This window comes from Aquarana catesbeiana, linkage group LG11 (genome assembly GCF_042186555.1).
Source record: "Aquarana catesbeiana isolate 2022-GZ linkage group LG11, ASM4218655v1, whole genome shotgun sequence".
NCBI classification, from domain to species: Eukaryota; Metazoa; Chordata; class Amphibia; order Anura; family Ranidae; genus Aquarana; species Aquarana catesbeiana.
The window spans coordinates 16,661,364-16,685,495 of NC_133334.1; the positions used below are offsets into that span (position 1 = coordinate 16,661,364).

Here is a 24,132-nt window from a genome sequence, read left to right on the forward strand (position 1 = left end):
CCACTACTATATAATAATATAAATAATAATAATAATAATTATCAATAAAATATATGCAAATCAATATATATAATATGAAATACATTGGCTAATATGAGATTCCACAACACATACTGTGTCAGGTTAAGGTGATATATAGAGCCAGGTCAGGGTGGTATATAGTGCCAGCTTAGGGAGCTATATAGAGCCAGGTCAGGGTGATATATAGTGCCAGGTCAGGGTGGTATATAGTGCCAGGTTAGGGTGATATATAAAGCCAGGTTAAGGTGGTATATAGTGCCCGGTTAGGGTGGTATATAGTGCCAGGTCAGGGTGGTATATAGTGCCAACTTAGGGTGATATATAGAGCCAGGTCAGGGTGTTATATAGTGCCAGGTTAGGGTGATATACAGAGTCAGGTCAGGGTGATATATAGAGCCAGGGGCCCCAGAAGCACCTGGGGTCCCTGGGCAGTGCCTGACTCCCCCCAATGTGTGTCACCCGGCGGAGCCTGGCCTTAACGATCATCTACACAATGGGCATAGGCAACCTACTGATTGACTTGACTGTAAATAATTCCAATATTATTTGAATTGTTTCTTTTGTTATCATAATGTAGTGAACTTTTAAGAGCATCAGCGGGCTTTTATCACATTTCATATTTTAATAGAAAATGCTTTAACTTTTTTATTAGAAAATCTTTTCAGGCAACTTCAGGCGACGAAAATACATAGACCTACATTTTCCTCTTTAGTACAACCAAATAAACTTGAGGTTCTAAATCTCTGCACTACACATCTTTATATAAAGAGAGCACAGAGGGATCCGACCTGCTGCACCATCAGACACGGCAGCTCACACCGTGTAATGTGGTGTACAGATTTCTTGCTCGGCATTTGTTCAGATCTATGCAAACATTTCATTTATAAAACTATGTGGCTTATTTTGTTTCTGTGTTTAACATTATGCCCGCATGGTATCTGCACTTCATCACCAGCTTGTCAGCTGAAGATTTTACCAGCATATGAGGAATATGAATATGTTCATGATGGAGACATCATCATTGGAGGAGTCTTCACCGTCAACTGTCTCATGGCCGATTACAGGATCCGTGAGAAGCCGAATGTCACTAGCATGTTCTGTGTAAAGTATGTAATTTGAACAAAAAAAATAAAAGTCTACTGAGACTCATACCTGTAAGGCAGGGTTCCCCGAACTACAGCCTGTGGGCCATATCAATCCCACTACAAGATTTGATATGGCCTGCAGCTCGGGTCAGAGGCCTATCCCTGTACACAGATTGAGGATGCAGATGAGCTGAGATTGCCTATTGTCTCTGCTTTGACCCAATGTAAGGGGGAATGTGATGGGGGGGTCTCTGATGTGAGTGGAACTCTGATGGGGATTCTGATGTAAGGAGAGACTTTGATGAGAAGTAGGGGAAGGGGTAAAGGTTGTAAGGAAGAGGCCCTTGTCCTCAACAACATGGGGACAGGGTGCTTTGCAAGTAGGTACTCATGTTGAGGGCATGTGACCTGGTATGGTTCAGGAAGGGAGGCTACGTGCCTCTCCCCCCCCCTCTTTCCTGGCCAGCCAGGCTGCATAATAGGATTAAGGGACTGGTATGGGTTTTTAGAGGAACCTCAAAATATTTTTATTTTTTTTAATTTTTTTTGTGTATGGAGTCCCCTTAAAATCTATACCAAAATGAAAGTTTTTTTTTTTAATTATTATTATTCTTGCTGTAGAAAGTGCTACAGTAAAAATTACATTTACAGTGAAAAATATGATACAGTTTAAATTGCCAGCATTTAACATTCATTGTCAGATTGCCAGGGTGGCTGCAACCCTATCCTGGTCAAGCACTCACAAACAGAGACAGCTATTCAAAATGGGTAAAAATCATGGACTGTAATTTGTGGGTCTTAGACATTTAGAGAGAAACTTATTTAAACCCCCCCTGCTCTTGTTGTGAGTTGTCAGGTACAAGAGGGGAAGGGCCGCCAGCAGAAAAACATTAAGCGTACAATCCTGTGGTCATACTGCCTGTCCTGAGAGAAACCTTTAAACTCAAGAGGAAAGCAAGCAGTGCCATCTAAGTGCAGCATCAATCATTTTATAGGGATAAAACAAAGGAGAGACACTCACAAGAAAATAAGTGTGCTACGCTTTTAAAAATCATAGAGGGTTCCTCCGCTACCAGGATCTGTGCCACTGCCGAGACGCAGCCGGTAGCGGTGTCGGCGCTGATGGCTCTCAGTGCTTCTGGGCTGTGCGCGTGGGTACACTCTGTCAGTGGAGATGGCGTGGCTGCTGGATCCGAGACGTGGTGCACGTTGGGAGCATGCGTTCTCCTTCCTCAGGCTTGTCTGAGGGCCCTCTTGCTGTAGGGATTAGTAAGCACTGGTGGGGGCGGGCATGAGAGTCTTGTCCCTAACTCACCATAACAACACATTAGCGGCTATTATAAACCTATGTACACAGTGCTAATGAAAAAACGATTGCTTACTAAAGGTAATGACATAAAAAAATTAAAAAATATATGCACTTACAATTTCAGAGCACCGGAAAGGTTTAGGGCTTAACAGTCCTACCTTAATAAATAAATAAATAAATAAAAACATATATTTGTATTAGTAAGCAATAAAAAAAACATTAAAACAAACTATTTCATTCATAATATTCCAAATAGATTAAAAAAGAAAATAAAGATAAGAACAGAGAAATAAAATCTAATATACACTCAACGGCCACTTTATTGGGTATACCTGTTCAATGGCTTGGTAACACAAGTCAGCCAATCACATGGCAGCAACTCAATGCATTTACACATCGTGGTGAAGACAAATTCCTGAAGTTCAAACCGAGCATCAGAATGGGGAAGAAAGGGGATTTAAGTGACTTTGAACGTGGCATGGTTGTTGGTGCCAGACGGGCTGGTCTGCGTATTTCTGGGATTTTCACACACAACCATCTCTCAGGTTTACAGAGAATGATGGGTAAAAGAGAAAATATCCAGTGAGCGGCAGTTGTGTGGAGGAAAATGCCTTGTTGAGATCAGAGATGAATAGGCAGACTGGTTCCAGATGATAGAAAGGCAACAGTAACTCAAATAACCACTCGTTACACCCAAGGTTTGCAGAATACCATCTCCGAATGCACAACACATCCAACCTTGAAGCAGATGGACTACAGCAGCAGGACACCACTCCCGTCAGCTAAGAACAGGAAACTGAGTCTACAATTCACATAGGCTTAAAAAAATTGGACAATAGAAGATTGGAAAAACACTGCCTGCTCTGATGAATCTCAATTTCAGCTGCGACATTCAGGTGGTGGGGTCAGAATTTGGCGTAAACAACATCAAAGCATGGATCCATCCTGCCTTGTATCAATGGTTCAGGCTGGTGGTGGTGGTGTAATGGTGTGGGGGATATTTTCTTGGCACACTTTGGGCCCCTTAGTAACAATTGAGCATGGTTTAAATGCCACGGCCTACCTGAGTATTTTTGTTGACCATGTCCATCCCTGTATGACTACAGTGTCCCCATCTTCTGATGGCTCCTTCTAGCAGGATAATGCACCATGTCACAAAGCTCCAATCATCTTACCACTGGTTTCTCAAACATGACAATGAGGTCACTGTACTCCAATGGCCTCCACAGTCACCACATCTCATCCAATAGAGCACCTTTAGGATGTGGTTGTCAGAGCTGGGCTCACCCCTTCCTTCTCAAAGCTGGCTGCCACAACCCCCACAAGGGCAAGGGTTGTGGGGATGAGGCCCTTCTCCCCATCAACATGGGGACAAGGTGCTTTGGGGGGCTACCCCAAAACACTCTCCCAATGTTCAGGGCATGTGGCCTGGTACGGTTCAGGAGGGGGGCGCTCTCTTGTCCCCCCCTCTTTTCCTGTGGCCTGCCAGGTTGCGTGGTCGGATAAGGGTCTGGTGTAGATTTTTGGGGGAGCCCCACTCCATTTTTTTTAATTTTGCCGCAGAGTTCACCTTAAAATCCATACCACACCTGAAGGGTCTGGTATGGATTTTTGGGGGGAACCCCACGCCATTTAAAAAAAAAAATTTGGCGCGGAGTTCCCCTTAATATTCATATCTGACCTTAAGGGCCTGGTAATGGAATTTTGGGGGATCCCCATGCATTATTTTTTTCAATGACTGTCAATTACTTTTATGTGTATTGTCGGGACCGACAATTCATTAATAGCAAGCACTAGTGCTAGCACTTTTAAATGACTTTTTTTTCCTTTAGAAATGTCATTTTGCTCTCAGACTGTTATAAACATGGGAAACATGCGCTACTTTACAGGCATACTATAGACACCCCCAGGTACAAAATTTAAAGGAATATTTAACTTTTATTGTTTCACTTGAAGCATTATTAAAATCACTGCTCCCAAAAAGTCAGTTATTAAAACTTTTTTTGCATTGATACATGTCCCCTGGGGCAGGACCTGGGTCCCCAAACACTTTTTATGACAATAACTTGCATATTAGCCTTTAAAATTATCACTTTTGATTTTTCACGTTCGAGTCCAATAGACTTTAACGGTGTTCGCGTGTTCGAACAAATTTTTTGCCTGTTCGCATGTTCTGGATGCAAACCAAACTGGGGGGTGTTCTGCCCATCCCTAGCTGTGAGTGATGTAGTCTGATTCTCGTGTGCAATTATGTGTGAGATGACAAAACTGACTTTTGGGAATGTTGTTCACCCAATGGGGGAGATGGCATCTCCTATGATGCAAATAGTAGTTGCCTGTCGTGGGTTTATTGTAATTTTGTGAACAAATGGTATTTCCATCATGATAAATTCCAGATCTAAGAACGCCAATGTTTCTGTGTCATATATTGAAGTAAAAGATAGCCCCACGTAATTTTGATTACAGTGTTCAACGAAGAATTGGGCTTCCTTTAACCTACACTCTGGGTTCACACTAGCTGCAGCCGCGGCTCACAGCAGGGGGTCCGGTGCATCCCTGTTCTCTGTTTCAGGCATGAATCAGGTCCGAATTTTAGCCTGAATTTGGACCTGAAACGGAGCCAAAGACACACAGGAACCTTCTCTAGTGCAGACCGTGGCCGACCCAGAGCTGTGTTCACTGGCTCCATTGAGAGCCAGTCATAGTCTCCTGTCATGCGAATCGGATGTGCAAAAATCTGCATCCAATTCGCATAAGTGTGAACACAGCCTTAAATTCAAAGCAGCACTCACCAACACCCTCCTTACCACTTTCCCAAGCCGGCGTGTTTGCTGGAGTGGAAGAAAAAATAGTTTTTTCCTAATCCTCACATGCTCAACATCTATTTTCCAGCTTGGCACTTCCACTAGTTCAATATCTGCTGGTTAAAACAAACCCTTTTCTTTAGTTATAGGTTAGGGCATGCCCCACTTTACCATTTTGTCACTCACCATCACTTTTTATCTTTTTTTTTTAATGTTTTCTAAATTTACCTTGACGAACATGTCATGTCAGAGAGGACCTTCAAGAAAAGAGGGAAAGGGGGGGATCTGTGACTAAAAGGATCACTTTTAATAAAATGAATGGGATCTGGATCACAGGATCTGGATCACATTCTTCCTGAAGACCTCCCCATTTGGATACAGACTGACCAGGATGCATTTCACCCCTCAAGACAGATGCTGTTGGAACATCAGAGACCTGCTCTGCTACACGCTGCTGGTACATTGTGTACGTTTTCCCGGTCGGGCATCTTCCTGTCAGGCTTGTTGTGAATTATTGAACTTTGACAATAATACAAGTTCTGTTCTCTGCAACTGGACTCTAAGTGTTTACTGCACCATGCTGCACTTCCCAGCAAACTACCTACATTCATTAAGGGTTTACATTTTCCATAGTACATACTTTAATATACTTATATCATTTTTTTTGGTGGGTCAGCAAGTGTCACTCATTATTGAAAAGGATCTACATAACTGGGAAATGGCATTGATGATGAATTACCATTGTGGGACATTTTTTGTTTTATTTTATTTTATTAATTTTGTTAGGGTGTCTTTTTGTTCGTTTTTTTTGTAAATGAGTAACCAGTGGTTCCATGTATCCGTTACTTATTCAGATATATAGGTATCTAGGCCACCATTATTTTCAAGAGAGCTTCCAGATCCTGATAAGTTTTCCCCTCACAGACACCTCACAACCAAGAGCCATGGTTGAAAAGAGGAGGACTTTGTCCTCATCAACATGAAGACAAGGGTTATGCCCCCTAGCAAGGTACCTTCCACATATTGAGGGCATGTGGTCTTGTTTGGTTCAGGATGGGGCTCTTTGTCCTCCAATTCCTAGTCAACCAGGCTGCAATCTCCAGTAAGGGTCTGGTGTGGATTTTGTGGGAGACAGGAATGGAATATTCTTGTGTGGGATCTTTCTTAAAATCCATGCCAGATTTTCATTGGGGCTACAATAGACTGGAATGGATTTTTCTTTTTTTGGTGAACAGTTTTTTTAATTTTTTTATTTAAACTATAATAACCAATGACTGTTGGGCTTTACCCCCGCCCCTTTGCAAATTTCCCTACCAATGTTGAGGTCAGCCTGGTTCAGGAGGTGGATTTACAGCAACAGAATTTTTGTTCTATAAAGGACATGTCAAAATTTGTCTGTGCTTTTATTTACAATTTTTTTTTTAAATGGGGGAGGCAGAATCTACGGGGTCCCCTTATTTTTACAAGGAATTCCATATTTTGATAAGCCCCCTATCTGCAGACCCCTACAACCACCAGCCTGCCTCAAAATCCACACCAAACCATTATTCAGGTAAGCAGCCTGGGTGACCTGGAACGGGGTGGGGCACCGGATCTTTGACATGGCTAAGATGATATGTAAGCAACTGGAATAAGCTCTTTTCATTTCCACTTTGTCACTAAACCTCTAGGTTTTAGTAAGCTAATGACCTACTATAGCCAATGTATTACTTAATTATATTAACAGACCTATGCATCATTACTACAAGAGACTTCAAATGTTCCTTTTTGCCATTGACCAAATGAATAGAAACTCAACAATCCTGCCTAATGTTACCCTAGGATATCATCTTTGTGACTCATGTTCTGATCCTGGAAAGGCCATTAAAAGTGTTTTACAGATTTTATCCGGACCTGGAGAGACTATTCCAAATTATTCCTGCCGAGACCACCAGAAATTAGCTGGTTTTATTGGAGACCAGAGTTCAACCACATCCCTGCCTATAGCCCAGATATTATCTATCTATAACCACGTGCAAGTGAGTATCAAAGCATAAAGTACGTCTCATGTCTCACGAATAAATGGTACTCGCTCATAGATTTTGATAGGGCGGTGTCAGAAACCATGAAATCAGGCTGAGACAGAAGTACAGTTAAATCACACTTGTTTAATAAAAAAAGTAAAAAGAACAAACGTAGCCAAAACATAGCCAAAGTACAATAAAAGGAATTGATAGTCAGCCAAGCCAAAAGTCAGGGATCAATGTAGTGGAACAGCAAGCAGGATCTGGAGCCAGAAGGGATGTCAGCAAAGCAAGTCTTGAACAGGATGGCAGGAGATAGTCTCTGTGATGTTGACCAAGACTTGCTTTGCTGACAACCCTTCTGACTCCAGATCCTGCTTGCTGTTCCACTACATTAATCCCTGACTTTTGGCTTGGATGACTATATGTTCCAGTTACTGAACTTTGGCTATGTTTTGACTACATTTGTTCTTTTTACTTTTATTATTAAACAAGTGTGATTTAACTGCACTTCTGTCTCAGTCTGATTTCATGGTTTCTGACAGTAGGCAAAGGCCATGGAGATGCTCCTCTAACGCAGGAATACTCTGCGGAAAAAACAAGTTAGGCAACATGTAAGGTTGAAAAGCATAATTCGCCATAAATGGGGAGAATCAGAAAGCAGAATTCAAGGCACTGTTGTGAGCAAACTCTGCCCACGGTAATAGGTCTGACCAGTTGTTATGATGGTCAGAAATATAGAAACATAGAAATTTCTCCAAGGACTGATTGGCTCGTTCACCCCATTAGAGTGCGGGTGATACGCAGAGGAGAAAGCAAGCTGAACTCCCAACTGTGCATAAAAGGCTCGCCAGAACCGGGACACAAACTGACTACCCCTGTCTGAGACAATCACCTTGGGTAGCCCATGTAAGCAAAAGATCTCCCGAGCAAAAATGGAAGCCAGTTCCTTAGAAGTGGGTAACTTCTTAAGTGGAATACAATGACACATCTTTGAGAATCAGTGAACCACCATAAGGATAACTGTGTTGCCCTGGGAATTGGGTAACTCCACAATGAAATCCATAGACAGGTGGGTCCAGGGCCTCTCTCCATTGGGTATGGGTTTTAAGAGACCCACTGGAAGGTGTCATGGAGTTTTACTTTGAGCACACACGGAACAGGCAGCTACAAAGGTGGTTACATCAGTACGTAGACTAGGCCAACAGAATTGTTGGGAAATGGCCCAAAAGAGTTGATACTTCCGAGGGTGTCGAGCGGCCTTGGGAGAAATTTTAAGTCTGGAGCACAGCACTTAGCCAGAATACGATCAGGAGGAATTAGAGGAAACGAAACCGACTCCATCTTGGAAGTGGAGGAAAATTGTCATGACAAGGCGTTAGCCCTTACATTCTTAGTACCGTGTAAGAATGAGACAATGTAATTGAAACTTGACAAAAAAAGAGCCCATCGCACCCTTCTGGGAGAGAGGCATTTAGCTTCAAACAAGAATGGGAGATTCTTATAGTCAGTAAGAATGAGAACCAACACAGTGGTACCTTCGAGGAGATGTTTCCATTCTTTCAGGGTTAAAATGATCACCAACAGCTCTCTGTCACCAATCTCATAATTGCACTCTGCAGGTGACAATTTCTTGGAAAAGTAGCCACAAGGATGCATAGCGCTCTCAGAGGTACGACGTTGAGACAAAAGGGCGCCAACTCCAGTCTCAGAAAAGGAGGGGCTGAGCCCAGCCCTGACAGGGGGTAAACTATGACTGTGAACTGTGAACAATTAGTAAAAAATTAAAAATAAATCAAAAATTAAAATGGAATATGAACTTGGGTAGCTGCTGCCTTTAATGGCATATATTAAATACACCATAAACAAATAAGAAAAAGAAAGTGCTGCACTCACCCTACCACCGTGCAAAATCGAATATAATACAACCTAATATACAATACATATAGATTACATACCAATAGATCAATATTATTTCCAGTCCAAAATAAAAGTAGAAAAGTACTTTAGTGCTCTGTGCAAATCCACTTCAATCTCCTCCACTCCTTGTGTCCACCCATGTCCTCTATAGGGTCCAAACTCACCAGAGGTTGTTGACCCCCTCATCTTATACTGAGAGAGGTCAATGAAAGCTTTGGACACAGACCAATTGTGGTCATACCATCATCCACACTTTATATAATGCCATCATAGTTTCTCTCAGATCCGCATTACGAAGGACAGGAAGCCAGAAAGAGCTCTTATAGGGTATTACCGTTTATTAAATCTAACTATAAGATATTAAAATGTTACACTCACAATATTTGGTGCCATGCCCACACCCAGAATCATCTGCCAACCCCTAGTATAGAAATTCTATAGCTCTGAGCCACTTGGGAGTGGGCGTGTGTTCCAAGAAGACAGAAGTGGCGTAAACCAGATGTCCTGCCCCTATGCATTTTGTCACATCTGGGATGTCATCAGGCATAGCTTCCCCCATAAATCCCTTCATATATTTACTACACTTTGTGCTTTGATTGGTTATGACTACCACATTAAAATGATTACTTCTCACATTCTCACATATATTGATCTCTAATTCATAATTACATATAAATACTTCATTAATTCTTATAAATTTTACATAAAATGCTCCCAGCTCCATCTAGTGACCCAGGGTATATTCCCTACCTGGCCTTCCCTATATGTCTTAATCTTGTGGTGAAAACATATATTACATTCTTAAAAAAAGGAAGAATATAGATTAAAACATGATACCTCATTTTTGCAATCAAAATTTAATTAAAAAATTGAGTATTTAAAAAAAAACGGAAACTTTGTAATCCATAAAATTTTGCCCAGGGCTATTTTATAATAAAACTCTGTGATAAAACATTTTTTAATTGATGTCCACATTCACACCATGCAGGGTCAAAGTCTCTAGTTCAAAGTTCCAAGGGTCTTATTTTGTGAAATGTCTTGCTTTAAATTTAACCCTCTCCAGTGTTTTTTAACCCCATCTATTCTATAAAAGATCAATAGACTTGGGTCTTTATTATAGAAAGCTTTATAATGTCTAAATACACTATGGGCTTAATTTACTAAAGGCAAATCCACACTGCACTGTAAGCACACTTGAAAGTGCAGTCGCTGTAGATCTGAGGGGAAGATCTGAAATGAGGGGAAGCTCTGCTGATTTTATCATCCAATCATGTGCAAGCTAAAATGCTGTTTTTTATTTTTCTTGCATGTCCCCCCTTCAGATCTACAGCATCTGCACTTCCAAGTGCACTTGCAGTGCACTTGTAGTGCAAAGTGGATTTGCCTTTAGTAAATAACCCCCCACGTCTTTGATACTCCTTTCTTATGTAATTCATATTTTCTTTAACTCTGTTCTCTTCAAATACTGGAGCCTGCATATTTATGAATGGAAGAAACACAAAAATAACCATCAATCACTCTTGATCTGGAGCTCCATGCAAGATTGTGCCTCATGGGGTAAGGAAGACCATGAGAAAAGTGAGGGATCAGCCCAGAAATACATGGAAGGAGCTTGCAGCAGTTGGGCCCACGTTCACCAAACAAATCATTGGTAACACAATATGCCACCATGGATTGAAATCCTGCAGCACCTGCAAGGTCCCCCTCCTCAAGAAGGTACATGTACAGGCCCATCTGAAGTTTGCCAATGAACTTCTAAATGATTCAGAGAAGGATTAGGAGAAAGTGCTGTAGTCAGATGAGACCAAAATTTAGCTCTTTGGCATTAACTCACCGTGTTTGGAGGAAGAAAAATGCTGCCTATGACCCTAAGAACATCAGCCTTACAGTCAAGCACGGAGGTGGAAACATGATGCTTTGGGGCTGTTTATCTGCTAAAGGTACAGGCTGACTTTACCACATTGAGGGCCCAATAGACAGGGCCATGTATTGTAAAATCTTGGATGACAACCTTTTTCCCTCAGCCAGAACACTGAAGATGGGTCGTGGGTGGGTCTTCCAGCATGACAATGACCCAAAACATACCGCCAAGGCAACAAAAGAGTGGCACAAGAAGAAGCATATTAAGGTCATGGAGTGGCCTAGCCAGTCTCCAGACCTTAAAGAATAAGTTCACCTTTACAAAAAAATAATAAATGCACATATTTTTGCAGGTAAAAAAATGGGCATTTGTTATTTCTTTTGTTGGGAGCCCAGAAAGCATTGCATCCAAGATCAGCAGATCCTACATTGTATGGCCAAGCATTTACAAACTAGCAGGAAGCATCAATAAACTACCACAGAGCTCAACAGTGCCATGGTAGTTCAGATACTACAGGCCTACAGCTGCAAAGATCTTGTAGTTTTTTGATTCACAGAACACTATGAACATATGACACTTCTGGTGGGTGGTGGCCCACATGGCTGTGTTTTTTTTACAGATTATAAAAGCTAGCAGAAGGGAGAAGATGCCCCTCTAGCTGTCAGACTGGGGGTTTGGGAGAAGCGGAGTCTGATGCATCTGTAGCATGTTACATGTTAGATCCTGAATATGGGTGTAACTTGTAGCATGTTTAAAAAGGTGAATGTATCCTTGAATCCTATAGAGAGTTGATGGAGGGAGCTGAAACTTCGAGTTGCTAAGTGACAGCCAAGAAACCTTAGGGATTTAGAGAAGATCTGGAAAGAAAAGTGGACCAAAATCCCTCCTGAGATGTGTGCAAACCTGGTCACCACCTACAAGAAATGTCTTACCTCTGTGCTTGCCAACAAGCAATTCTCCACCAACTACCAAGTTATGTTTTGCCTGGGGATAAAATACTTATTGTATTCTCTGTACTGCAACTCAATTTATAACATTTGTATCATGTGTTTTTCTGGATTTTTGGTTCATATTCTGTCTCCATCATTTAAAATACACCTATTATAAAAATTATAAACCCTTCATTTTTTTGTATGTGGGCAAACTTACAAAATCTGCAGGGGATCAAATATTTATTTTCCCCACTGTAAAGTGATCCTATATCTACCGTTACTAGTATTCTATCTTTATTTAAAGTGACTCCCTGAAGGTGATTTATAACATCTTTGCTATCTTTTATATAGGAAGGTCTGTTCTTTGCCAAGGGTTGTAGATAGAGGTTTTAATAAATGGTATTACCCTATGAAATGTCTTACTGGTGCCCTCTCCTTTATGATGCGGATCTGAGAGTAACTATGATGGCATTATATACAGCATGGATGATGGTATGACACACAATTGGTCTGTGTCCAAATCTTTTATTGACGTCCCTCAGTATAAGCTCAGGGGGTCAACAACCTCTTGTGAGTTTGGACCTTATAGGAGACATGGGTGGACACAAGGAGTGGAGGAGATTGAAGTGGATTTGCACAGAGCACTAAAACACAGGACTCTAAGAAGATTGCACTTTTATTTTGCACTATAGCACTTTAGTTTTGGACTGGAAATAATATTGATTTATTGGTATATAATCTACATGTATTTTATGTTAGGTTGTGTTTTATTAGATTTTGCACGGTGTTAGGGTGAACGCAAGCTTTTCTTTTTCTTGCGTCTCAAGTCTGGTGCGTCAGGGCTGTTCTGTCAGTCTGTTTCACCTCATTCTCTTCGTTTCATTTTTATAATTTTTTTTTTTTGCATGTAAATTTTAATAGTTTTAGCAATAACCACTCAAGGACCGAGCCTCTTTCTGAGATTTGTTGTTTACAAGGTAAAAACTGTTTTTTTTCTGCTAGAAAATTACTTAGAACCCCCAAACATTACACATTTTTTTTCTAATACCATAGAGAACAAAATGGTGGTCATTGCAATACCTTCTGTCACACCGTATTTGCACAGTGGTCTTACAAGCACACTTTTTTTGGAAAAAATACACTTTTTTGAATTAAAAAATAAGACAACGGTAAAGTTATTCCAATTTTTTTATATTGTGAAAGATAATGTTACGCCAAGTAAATTGATACCCAAAATGTCACGCTACAAAGTTGAGCCCGCTCATGGGATGGCGACAAACTTTTAACCTTAAAAATCTCTATAGGCGACGTTTAAAAAATTCTACAGGTTGCATGTTTTAAATTACAGAGGAGGTCTAGGGCTAGAATTATTTCTCTTGCTCATACCTCACATGTGTGGTTTGAACACTGTTTACATATGCGGGTGCTACTCACGTATGCACTTGCTTCTGCTCGCGAGCTCGGCGGAACAGGGCATGTTTCAATTTTTTTCTCTATTTATTTTACCTTTTATTTTTTATTTTTACACTGTTTTTTTTTTTTAAATGTCACTTTTATTCCTATTACAAGGAATGTAAACATCCCTTGTAATAAAAAAAAAGCATGACAGGACCTCTTAAATATGAGATCTGGGGTCAAAAAGACCTCAGATCTCATATTTAGACTAAAATGAAAAAAAAAAAAAAAAAATTGTCATAAAAAAAATGGCCTTTAAGAGCTGTGGGCGGAAGTGATGTTTTGATGTCGCTTCTGCCCTGCATTGTTATGGAGACAGGTTTGGGGCCATCTTTCCCTCACTAGTCTCCATGCCCAGCAAGGGTGAAGATCCAATCGCCTCCGTCTCTGCCGATGGCTCTGGTAAGTGCGGCGGGAGGGGGGCCCTCTCCCGCCGCCGATTAAAGTGCTCTTGCAGTGAATCCGCTACAGAGACCACTTTTATCTTAAACCAGACCACTCACTGAAGTAGAAGATACCGGGGTTATGGCAGCTAGCTGCTGCCATTACCCCTGTATTCCTCTTCAAACAGCCAATGTAAAACAACGATGGGCGGTCTGGAACAACATAGAGGACACATTTGTACTCATATTCTACTGTACCTTCACAAATAACCCTAATATTTAATCAACAGAAATAAAACAGTTCATGTTCAAACCACTAGGATGCAAGATATTTATCAACAAATCCACATTAATTCATACATATTTAATTGTTTCATATTAGATACTCTCTGGGGGTTGAAAATAATATCAATACCATAACATTTTAGTTGGATCCATTCCATAAAACTCCTTAGAATGTTTAGAAACTTTTTATAATTATCATAACCCTTAGGCACATTATTAATCCATTCTTTAACCCTAGTCACCAATTTTCTTGGTGTGTGACCCATGTACTGATGCCCACATGGGCATTCCAGTATGTAGGCAGCTTAACAGATGTCACAAGATATATCTTCTAGATTTTTCCCCCCATGCTATTACATTCAAAGTGATCTATTTTTCTAAGACTATTCCCAATCACTTTGCAGGGTAAACACCTCCTATAGGTAAAGGGATCTTTACCCTCAAAAAACAGTTGGCCTGAAGGTGGCAGTGGTTAGTTGCTGGCTGAAGGCTTTTTTTTTTGTCAGTGAAGCCCTTAGCCTGCATGTGATCACTATGTTGTAGTTGGATCATTAATGTCAGTAACATCAGGGACTGGGCTAGTAGACATGTGCACACTGAAATATTTCGTTTCGGAATTTAGTTTTCGTCCGAAAAATAAATTTATTTAGTTACTCCCGAAATTCGTTCTTATTTATTTCGTTTTTCGTTAAAAATTGCATTAGTCCGAAAATCCAAATTAAGGTCGAATCTGTCATTGAAGGCTTATGGTGTCTGTCGAATGTTCAAAGAAGATTCGACTGAGCAGCTAAACTGTACGACGCCATATAGTTTACCTGCTCCGTCGAATCTTCTTAGAACTTTCAACATACACCATAAGCCAAACTACCTGTGTACTTAGTTCTAGCTATTTTACTGCTCCTCCTCTTTGGTTACAATCAGCCAATAACATTCATCATCATCATTATTTTTATTTACCTTTTCTCCCCTACGTCGAATCTTTCTCCCCTACGTCGAATCTTTTCTCCCCTACGTCGAATCTTTTCTCTCTATGTCGAATCTTTTCTCTCTATGTAGAATAATCTTGGACTAATAGAGTTAAGGTTAGGCACATTCGACCACAGGTTTGATGGACACAGATTGTTATTGTCATCATCATGTCGAATCTCCTATCTATATCGAACTGTTGTAGCAACGAAAATGAAAATAAAGCATTTGTTTATGTCGGATCTTTCGTTTTTCGGATTCTGCACTTTCGTTATTGTTTGTTTAAACGATAACGAAAATACCTGAAATTCAGACGAAAATGCATTCGGACGAAAACGAATGCACATGTCTATGGGCTAGCAGCTTTGAGAAGTATTCTCTGGTGGCTCTCAAAGGGGGACATTTCAGTCTTGTGACTGTTAAGTGAATGTCACTTTTGCCACTAAAGGGCAGATTTCAGTGAATGAGGGTGAATGTTGTTTGGCCCACTAAATGTGCAGGTTATTCTTTATATAGATGTGTTTATTCTTTACAGGGAAGGATTTTGACTGTTTGGAGAGTGTGCAGTAAATGTACCATTTACCACTTGATACATAGGACCTTAACATCTCATTTTAGAAAGGCGTGTCTTCCTAGATGCTTGAAAGCTTAACTATCTCCTGTAGGTTTATATCCTCAATGCTGAAACACATCTCCCTGTTTTCTTAGATCAGTTATGGGGTAATGGATGATTTTGGCATCGACAGAGCTGTTTTTCCCTCTTTTTACCAAACAGTCCCAGGTGACTTTATGATTTATCATTATATATCAGAACTTATCAGACATTTTGGACGGACTTGGGTTGGAATAATATCATCTGCAGATGAAAGCGGGCAGAGAGCAGCGTTTCGGTTATCAAGAATTTTGTCACGTCTTCAAATTTGTGTAGCCTTTATATTAAGATCTTGTATTCAATTATCAATGTCTGCAGAGAGTGATTTGGAAAGTGCATATACGACCGTTAAGAAATTATCGGTAAAAGTGATCATACTCTGTGGAACATATCATGATGTAATGTTTGAATCCTCAATGAAAAGATTATTCAGGGATGTAACATTGATCCTCCCACCTCAATGGGCCTCACATATTGCTCTTATAGAAAGTATCCAGATAGTTTTAATTGTAGCTTATCCTTGAACTTCTGGTCCGAAGCTGATAAGAATTTCAAGAATTTTGTTGATGGTTTCCATCCAATGATCCACCCAAAAGACAAGTTACTTGAAGATCTGTGGATGACAACACTTTTCTGCTTGTCAGGAAACAAAAAAAAAGATACATTGTATGAAAGACTTTATCGAATTTCTCTTCACAATTGTACAGGGCAGGAACATTTACCGGACTCCGGAGATTATTCATCTGACAGAACTTCAGGTCCTGTGTATCATGCAGTGCAATGTATGGTCGATGCTCTGAACATTCTGCATTCATGCCAAAATTATTCTTACTGTATATTAAATGTCACGCAGATGATAAAGAAAAATATAAACAAAAGATGAGTACAAATGTGGCCAAAAAATAGATTAGACTTTTATTAGAATTCTTCAGTGGACACACACGAGTCAATGAGTCATGATTTGTGACAAGTGAACAGGTTGCAGCTTACTGTTTGTAGTATCAGGTATAGCAGATAGCCATCCCAATGGCCAACTAGTGCGCACAACAAATTATCAAAGCTGTTGCAATTTTCAAAGCATCAGCTTAGCATTGTCAGCCTGCAACAAGAAGTATGGTTTCTGGCAGGATCTCTGAGTAAGAAACTTTGCAACAGATGTTACAAAAAAAGAATATGCTTAAGAAAACTGTATATTGTGAGGCATCATGTGAAACATGGTGATGTCTTGTCTAGATCCTTTATATTTAGCTGTCAGGAAAAATGAATGGTGCTAGTTTGTATGACTGGTTAGTTAGTAGCTTCAAGTAGACATTTAGTTTGATAAAACGCCCGGTATCATAAACACGCAAAAACATGCACATACACCCCCATACTCAGAAAGCCTTTCGTGGACCCAACCAATGTTAACAATCTATGCCCCATCTCCTTGCTCCCCTTTTCCTCAAAACTCCTTGAACCCCTGGTCTACAACCAACTGAGTGACCACCTCATTAAGAATAACCTCCTTGATCCCCTTTAGTCTGGATTTTTCCCTCAACACTCAACTGAATCTGCTCTTTTAAAACTCACAAATGACTTACAGATAGCAAAATCCAATGGACACTACTCTGTACTCCTACTTCTGGACCTTTCAGCTGCCTTTGATATGGTAAACCACCCCCTACTCAAAAAAAAACTTTACTCCTTTGGTCTCCGTGACTGTGCTCTTTGCTGGCTCTCATCCTACCTATCCCACAACACTTTCAGTGTGACTTACAATTCTGCTTTCTCCACTCCCCTTCCTTTCACCGTTGGGGTTCCCCAAGGTTCTGCTCTTAGACCTCTCCTATTTTCAATCTACACCACCTCCCTGGGTCAGCTGATAGCCTACCATGGATTTCAATATAATTTTGACACTGATGACACCCACATGTATCTCTCCACCTCTCAACTCACTCACTCAATCAGTCTCCTCACGCATCACTAATTTACTAACAGACATATCTATCTGGATGTCATACCACTTATTCAAACTCAACTTTTCCAAAACTAAGCTCAAAATATTTCTTCTCCACGTGCCTCTTCCACTGACCTCTCTGTCCAGATCAATAGCATAACCATCAACCCTTCCCCGCATGCCAGGGTGTTAGTTGTTATCCTGGACTCTGAACATTCCTTTTGGCCCCACGTTCAATCACTTTCCAAAGTCTGCCGCCTCAACCTCCACAGCATCTCCAAAATACATTCCTTCCTAACCAATGAAACCACAAAGCTCCTAGTTCACCCCCTGGTTATCTCTTGCCTCGACTACTGCAACTCCCTCCTCATTGGCTTACCTTTAAATAGGCTATCCCCTCTTCAGTCCATAATGAATGCTGCTGCGAGACTCATCCATCTTACAAACAGCTCAGCATCTACTACCCCTTTTTGCCAATCCCTCCATTGGCTGCCACTCACCCAACAAATTGAATTCAAAATACTAACACCAACTTACAAAGCTATCCACAACTCATCCCCAGCTACATCACCAAATCGCCCTCTTCGTTCCTCTCAAGACCTCCTGCTCCCTCATCATCTCCTCTCATATTCGCATCCAGGATTTCTCCCAAGCCTCTCCCATCCTTTGTAATTCCCTACCCCAATCTGTATGATCATCTTCAACTCTATCCACCTTTAGGCGTTTCCTGAAAACTTTGTTTTTGACGACAACTAGAGTACAGTACTTGGCTGAAACTAATTGAATAGCAGGGGGAAGAGGTTCAGATGCTCATGGAGGACTATACAAAGAGGTAGAGAAACACAATAAGAAATAATTTAATTGAAAAATTAGTTAGTACAGAGCCATTAAGTAGAGGATGTGTATGGATTGTTTTTGGAGAATAAGGACATTATTTAATGTCACTTTAAATTTTGTTCTGCCAGGCTGTAGCTAGCCTGAGCTGAATTAATAGTTCTGATTAAAGTTTATTTTCCCCTAAGCTCTGGTTATTGTTTGCTTTTGTCTGCTGTTGGGTGCTGTCCCTGGGAATAGTGTAAGAGGATCCAATATTTATATCTTTATGGCTAACCACTAAGAGGTTTATTGTCAATGGTGCATGCTGAAGAAAGGTATAAGTATTAGAGGGAACATTTTGGAAGCTCTCTTCCCTCCCTGTTTCTGCCTGGGGAGGGTGTGTGTTGTTGTGACTGATCTCCCAGACCTGCTCCTGGGAAGGACTTAAGTCGGCCATATGTGGATGTAAATTCGGCCAATTCGACAGGGACCAGCAGATATTCGATCCATGTATTACCCAAGTCGATCCATCAATCAACTTGGGTACAACCAGACTGTTGGATGTTTTACATTAAATTACTATTGGCGGCTATAGTTGCTAGTGACCATTGTGTTCTGACAGCCGGGAAGGCTCTTTATACCCCTGTGCTGGCAGAACACATTAATGCAGCAGGAGTCATTCCCCCATCAAAACTGACCACACCTGTAGGGAAAAGGAAGAAAATAAAGTCATCTATGGGGTGCTTTATGAGCCTGAAGAAAGGTACAGTAGACTCAAGCCTGGGGACACAAAGGTTGCACTGCCTGGCTGGAGATGTTGCCCAAAGGTAGTGAAGCCAGATTCTAGATTAGAGCAATGACCACTGCAGGTATTCTGAAGGCTGGCTCAGTAGGCCTAGGTTCACACATGTGTGGTGCAGGAAACGCAGCGTTTCCCTCACCACATTGCAATCAGCTGCGGGTCTCAATAGAAAGTTAGGGACACCCAAAATGCATCACAAATGCAGTTCAGTTTGCCTGCACCGAATAGCATGGTACAAAATGTTTGCAGTGCTATCTATGGTGCCTGCACTTCTTTGGATTTGAGCCAAAATGAAAGGGCTCAAATTGCACTGCACTGACTTGCACAGGAATGTGGTGCGTTTCCTGTGCGATTCACATGCGGATTCTAGTGTGAACCTGGGCTTAGTGTAGTGCAGCAACCAATGCTGTATCCTGGCCTAGGCCAACAAGGCAGCACTTTGCAGGGTGGCAGCACGGAAAGAGTCCCCGCCGGCTTGCGCAGCGCTAGTCTTATGGGATGGACTGGGCTGAAAGGCAAATTAGTGGAGCGCACACAAAAAGCATCCGCACTGCTTCCGGTATGTGGGCGGCTGGCATTCTGCAACTGTGCTATATGTTTTCTGCTGCACCATTTGCATGGTTATATCTTCTTAGTCCTTTCCATAAAATTATCAGAAATTTGTGCTTAAAGTAGAACTATAGGCAACACTTTTTTTTTTCATTTTGGACGGAGTAAGGGAGACTATTGTCCCCACTCGAAAATTTCAGGGCGGATCCCAGCACAGAACCCAGTGTGCCCCACTACCCACCCCTGACCATTCTGAGTACTCCCCATTTATCACCACCCTCTGAATTTGCCCTTGTAGCCAGTTTTCAATCCATGTACTCACCCTATGGTCCATGCCAACAAACCTTATTTTGTACAGTAAACGTTTAAGGGGAACTGTGTCAAATGCTTTAGCAAAATCCAGATACACCACGTCTATGGGCCTTCCTTTATCTAGATGGCAACTCACCTCCTCATAGAAGGTTAATAGATTGGTTTAGCAAGAACAATTCTTCATAAAACCATGCTGATTACTGCTAATGAAACCGTTTTTGTTACTAAAATCTTGTATATAGTCCCTTATCATCTCCTCCAAGAGCTTGCATACTATTGATGTTAGGCTAACTGGTCTGTAATTCCCCGGGATGTATTTTGGGCCCTTTTTAAATATTGGTGCTACGTTGGCTTTTCTCCAATCCCCTGGTACTATTCCAGTCAGTAGACTGTCAGTAAAAATTAGGAACAATGGTCTGGCAATTACTTGACTGAGTTCCCTAAGTATCCTCGACTGCAAAGCCATCTGGTCCTGGTGATTTATTAATGTTAAGTTTCCCAATTCTAATTCTGTCCTCTGTTAGCCATGAGGGTGCTTCATGTGATGGGGCATTGTTTACTCCCACTGGTGCCAGGACACGGCACCTGAAGTACAGTAAACTGGCCTCTTGTTTAGAAAGCTTGGAGACCCCTGCTCTGGAGGATAAGGAGGTACAGTGGAACCTTGGATTACGAGCATAATCCATTCCAGGAGAATGCTTGTAATCCAAAGCACTCGCATATCAAATCGAGTTTCCCCATGGAAGTCAATGGAAACTTAAATAATTAGTTCCACATTGACTTCTATTGCATGCAATACCGCATGTGGCCAGAGGTGGGAGGGGGCACTCAGAGAGACTCGGAAATACACGGAGACCGCTCAGATGCACTCGGAAAGGCTGGCAAACACTCAGGAACTGAGTATTTCTGAGTGTTTCCGAGTATTTCCGAAAGGCTTCGAGTGTCACCGGTGCCCCTGCCCCTCTGGCCAAATGCGGTACTGCACACTGCAGAGGCTTGAATCCTGCTAGTTTTGCGAGACAAATCTCGCAAACTGAGTCAGGATTTTTTTTAAATAATTGCTCTTATTGCAAAACTTTTGTTAACTGCTTTACTCGCAATCCGAGGTTCCACTGTAGTACACTTGTTTACATCTTTTTACATAGTTTGTTACATCTGATGTGCTCCAACTTATTTGCAAACACATCCTCTCTGCATTCACTCCAGTGATGGCTGTATGGCATTTCCAGAGTTGGTTTCCTGAGGGTGACAACAGTGGACCATGCCTGGGTAATGTGTGTAGTCTCTGGTGGAATCTTATGTGACAAGGTGATAATGCAGCAGCACAATTGGGAGACAGAGGTTGTCACTCTATAACAAGAAGTACCTAAACAAGGACCTTCTTGGCTGGATCTCCAGGGATTATTATTTACATCAAATCTGCAGATTAAAAATTTAATGAAAATGATGTTTGAAAAGACATTGACATGTGAACATATTCTAGTAATTAGGTTTAAAATGTAGTAGTTCAGTAACAGTGATATGTAATATAATATGCAATGTTTTTATCTGGTAGTTTAACCGGCGCTTAAAAACAACATTGGATGAGAATGTCAGTAGAAATAAAGGAAATGGAGATCTTGCTGTACAGTTTACTATTCAGAACCATGTTTTTGTTAATGGGAGTTGGTTTACAAGATCTGTTGGGAATTTCCATCGTGATGGGTTTGGTTATTGGAAATGGAAACTTGCAATTAATTCTACTTTAATTAACTGGAAAAATAAGAAAAATCAGGTAAGGCTATATGAGATTCTGTAAAGTTCTAGAGAAAAAAAGTCTTGAAGATGTGGGTCATTCATATGCCATAATCTTAACAATCAACTATCAGAACAATTGCCTCCCAGTGAGGACTCTTCTTGCCCCAAGGTAAAGTAAGATTAACGTAAGTGAGTCTTTTAGCCTACAGGCTGCATTTTTTTCTAGGGTAGACATAACATTTTCTTATCTCTAAGCCCCCTTCTTTCTCTTCTGAGCTTTCAGGAAACCATGTGATGAACTGATAAATAATGTGAAGATCAGAGTTCTGTGCAGGCAACTTGAGTTCCTCAACATCAAACTCATAAAATCCAGTTATTCTGAAAGAGAAATGGGCCTTTCCCAGCCTGTGACTCTTTGTTGGCTGATAGCAACATATTCAAAGGATCAGTGATAAGCACTGAAACCAAGAATAAGTATCAAACCTAGAAGTAAAAATATAAATAAAAATAGGAATAGGGACCAAAAGATGTATCATGAAAATGGTGAAAGTGAGAAGAATGAGGTACCAGGAGGAATAGAGGCAATGGTTACTAACAACATCTTTTGGGTACCATCAGTAGGGAGGCCCCTCATGTTGAGCTAGGTGGAAACCCCCCCTAAGAATGGAAACCTCCGCCTGGACATTCCTGTGGAGGTGAAAACCCATAGGAAGAAGAAGCTACCACACATACAGGTGATTTGGGAGCCAGACCTAAACATATGTCTCAGTCAACATCACCTTTTTTGGTTGCCCTAAATGGGGTGTGAAAAGAAAAAGAAGAAGAGCGGAACCAGACCCCAACAATAGTGAAGATATACAGGAATTTAGTGTTTCACCATTTGGTAAATGCAACTCAGTCTTGCATTCCTGCCTTGTGGAAATCCACGTCTGACCCCACTCTCACACAATGGTTCCATTTGGTGGAAGACATCCTTCATATGAAGAGACTGACTAGCGTCCTAAAGGGAACAGGGGAGAAGTTCCATAAGACTTGATTTTACTGGCTCAAATACATCTGCGCTGATGAATTTGACCAAATTTTGGCAGACCAATCACCTTTTTAGATGCCAAGATGCTGAGACTATACAGCCATGATGGTGGAGTGTAGACTACTTGTGCTTGAGTGATCAATGACTCGTGGATGCAGAGCAGGCCTGGTCTGTCCTACTATTTTTCCCTCTTTTCCTTCTCCCTGCTCCACCCCCCCCCCCCCCCCCCCCGTTTTAATAGGTTTTTTTTATCCTGGAGTGTCATTTGGACAATTGATATAGATGGGTAAAGTCCAGGTAAGTGAGCAATAATAGGGGATTCCAGTGGAGCCACTCAAACAGCCAGCTCTCTTGGTTGGATACTTAACACGTTTCATTCTGCCACTGCCTTCATGAATGGTTGTATAAATAGGTCCCTTTATCTTTTATGATTGTGTGTCTATTTTGTTGTAAGCCCTTGGCTTCTACTGTATTTGGGATTTTGAATGTTTTTCACTTTATTTTTACTTGCTTGTAAACTTTTGTGAATTTGTTTTGGTCTTGACAAATAAAGAATGCAAAAACATAAATTATATTATTTTGCCTTCTCTTTGTTGAACAAATAATTTATTGGATCAAGTTCATTCATGCATAAAATAAAATTTGAAAAAGCATTAAAAGAAATAACGTATTTTTAGTTAATAAGCTGGCTTTTAAAATCTACATCCGGAAAGTATTTACAGCGCTTTACTTTTTCCACATGTTGTTATTTTACAGCCTTATGCCCTGTACACACGATAGGATTTTCCGATGGAAAATGTGTGATAGGACCTTGTTGTCAGAAATTCCGACCGTGTGTAGGCTCCATCACACATTTTCCATAGGAATTTCAGACACACAAAGTTTAAGAGCTTGCTATAAAATTTTCCGACAACAAAATCCTTTGTCGGAAATTCCGATCGTGTGTACACAAATCCGACACACAAAGTGCCACGCATGCTCAGAATAAATTAAGAGATGAAAGCTATTGGCTACTGCCCCGTTTATAGTCCCGACGTATGTGTTTTACGTCACCGCATTCAGAACGATCGGATTTTCTGACAGCTTTGTGTGTCCATAAGTATGCAAGACAAGTTTGAGCCAACATCCGTCGGGAAAAATCCAGGGGATTTTGTTGTCGGAATGTCTGATCAATGTCCGACAGTGTGTACAGGGCATTATTCCAAAATGGATTAAATTAACTATTTTCCTCAAAATTCTACAAACAATTTCTTATAATGACAACATGAAAGACT

The 24,132-nt window shown here is 40.9% G+C and overlaps 1 protein-coding gene across 1 annotated transcript in view; it reads left to right on the forward strand.

Moving 5' to 3' along the window:
- The first annotated feature begins 912 nt into the window (after positions 1 to 912).
- Positions 913 to 24,132, forward strand: part of LOC141111667 (vomeronasal type-2 receptor 26-like) — a 28,844-nt gene continuing 5,624 nt past the window's right edge. The window contains exons 1-3 of the mRNA XM_073603815.1: positions 913 to 1,090; positions 7,041 to 7,237; positions 21,647 to 21,865. Of these exons, the coding sequence (XP_073459916.1) occupies positions 913 to 1,090; positions 7,041 to 7,237; positions 21,647 to 21,865 (594 nt within the window). The remainder of the gene's footprint in view (positions 1,091 to 7,040; positions 7,238 to 21,646; positions 21,866 to 24,132) is intronic.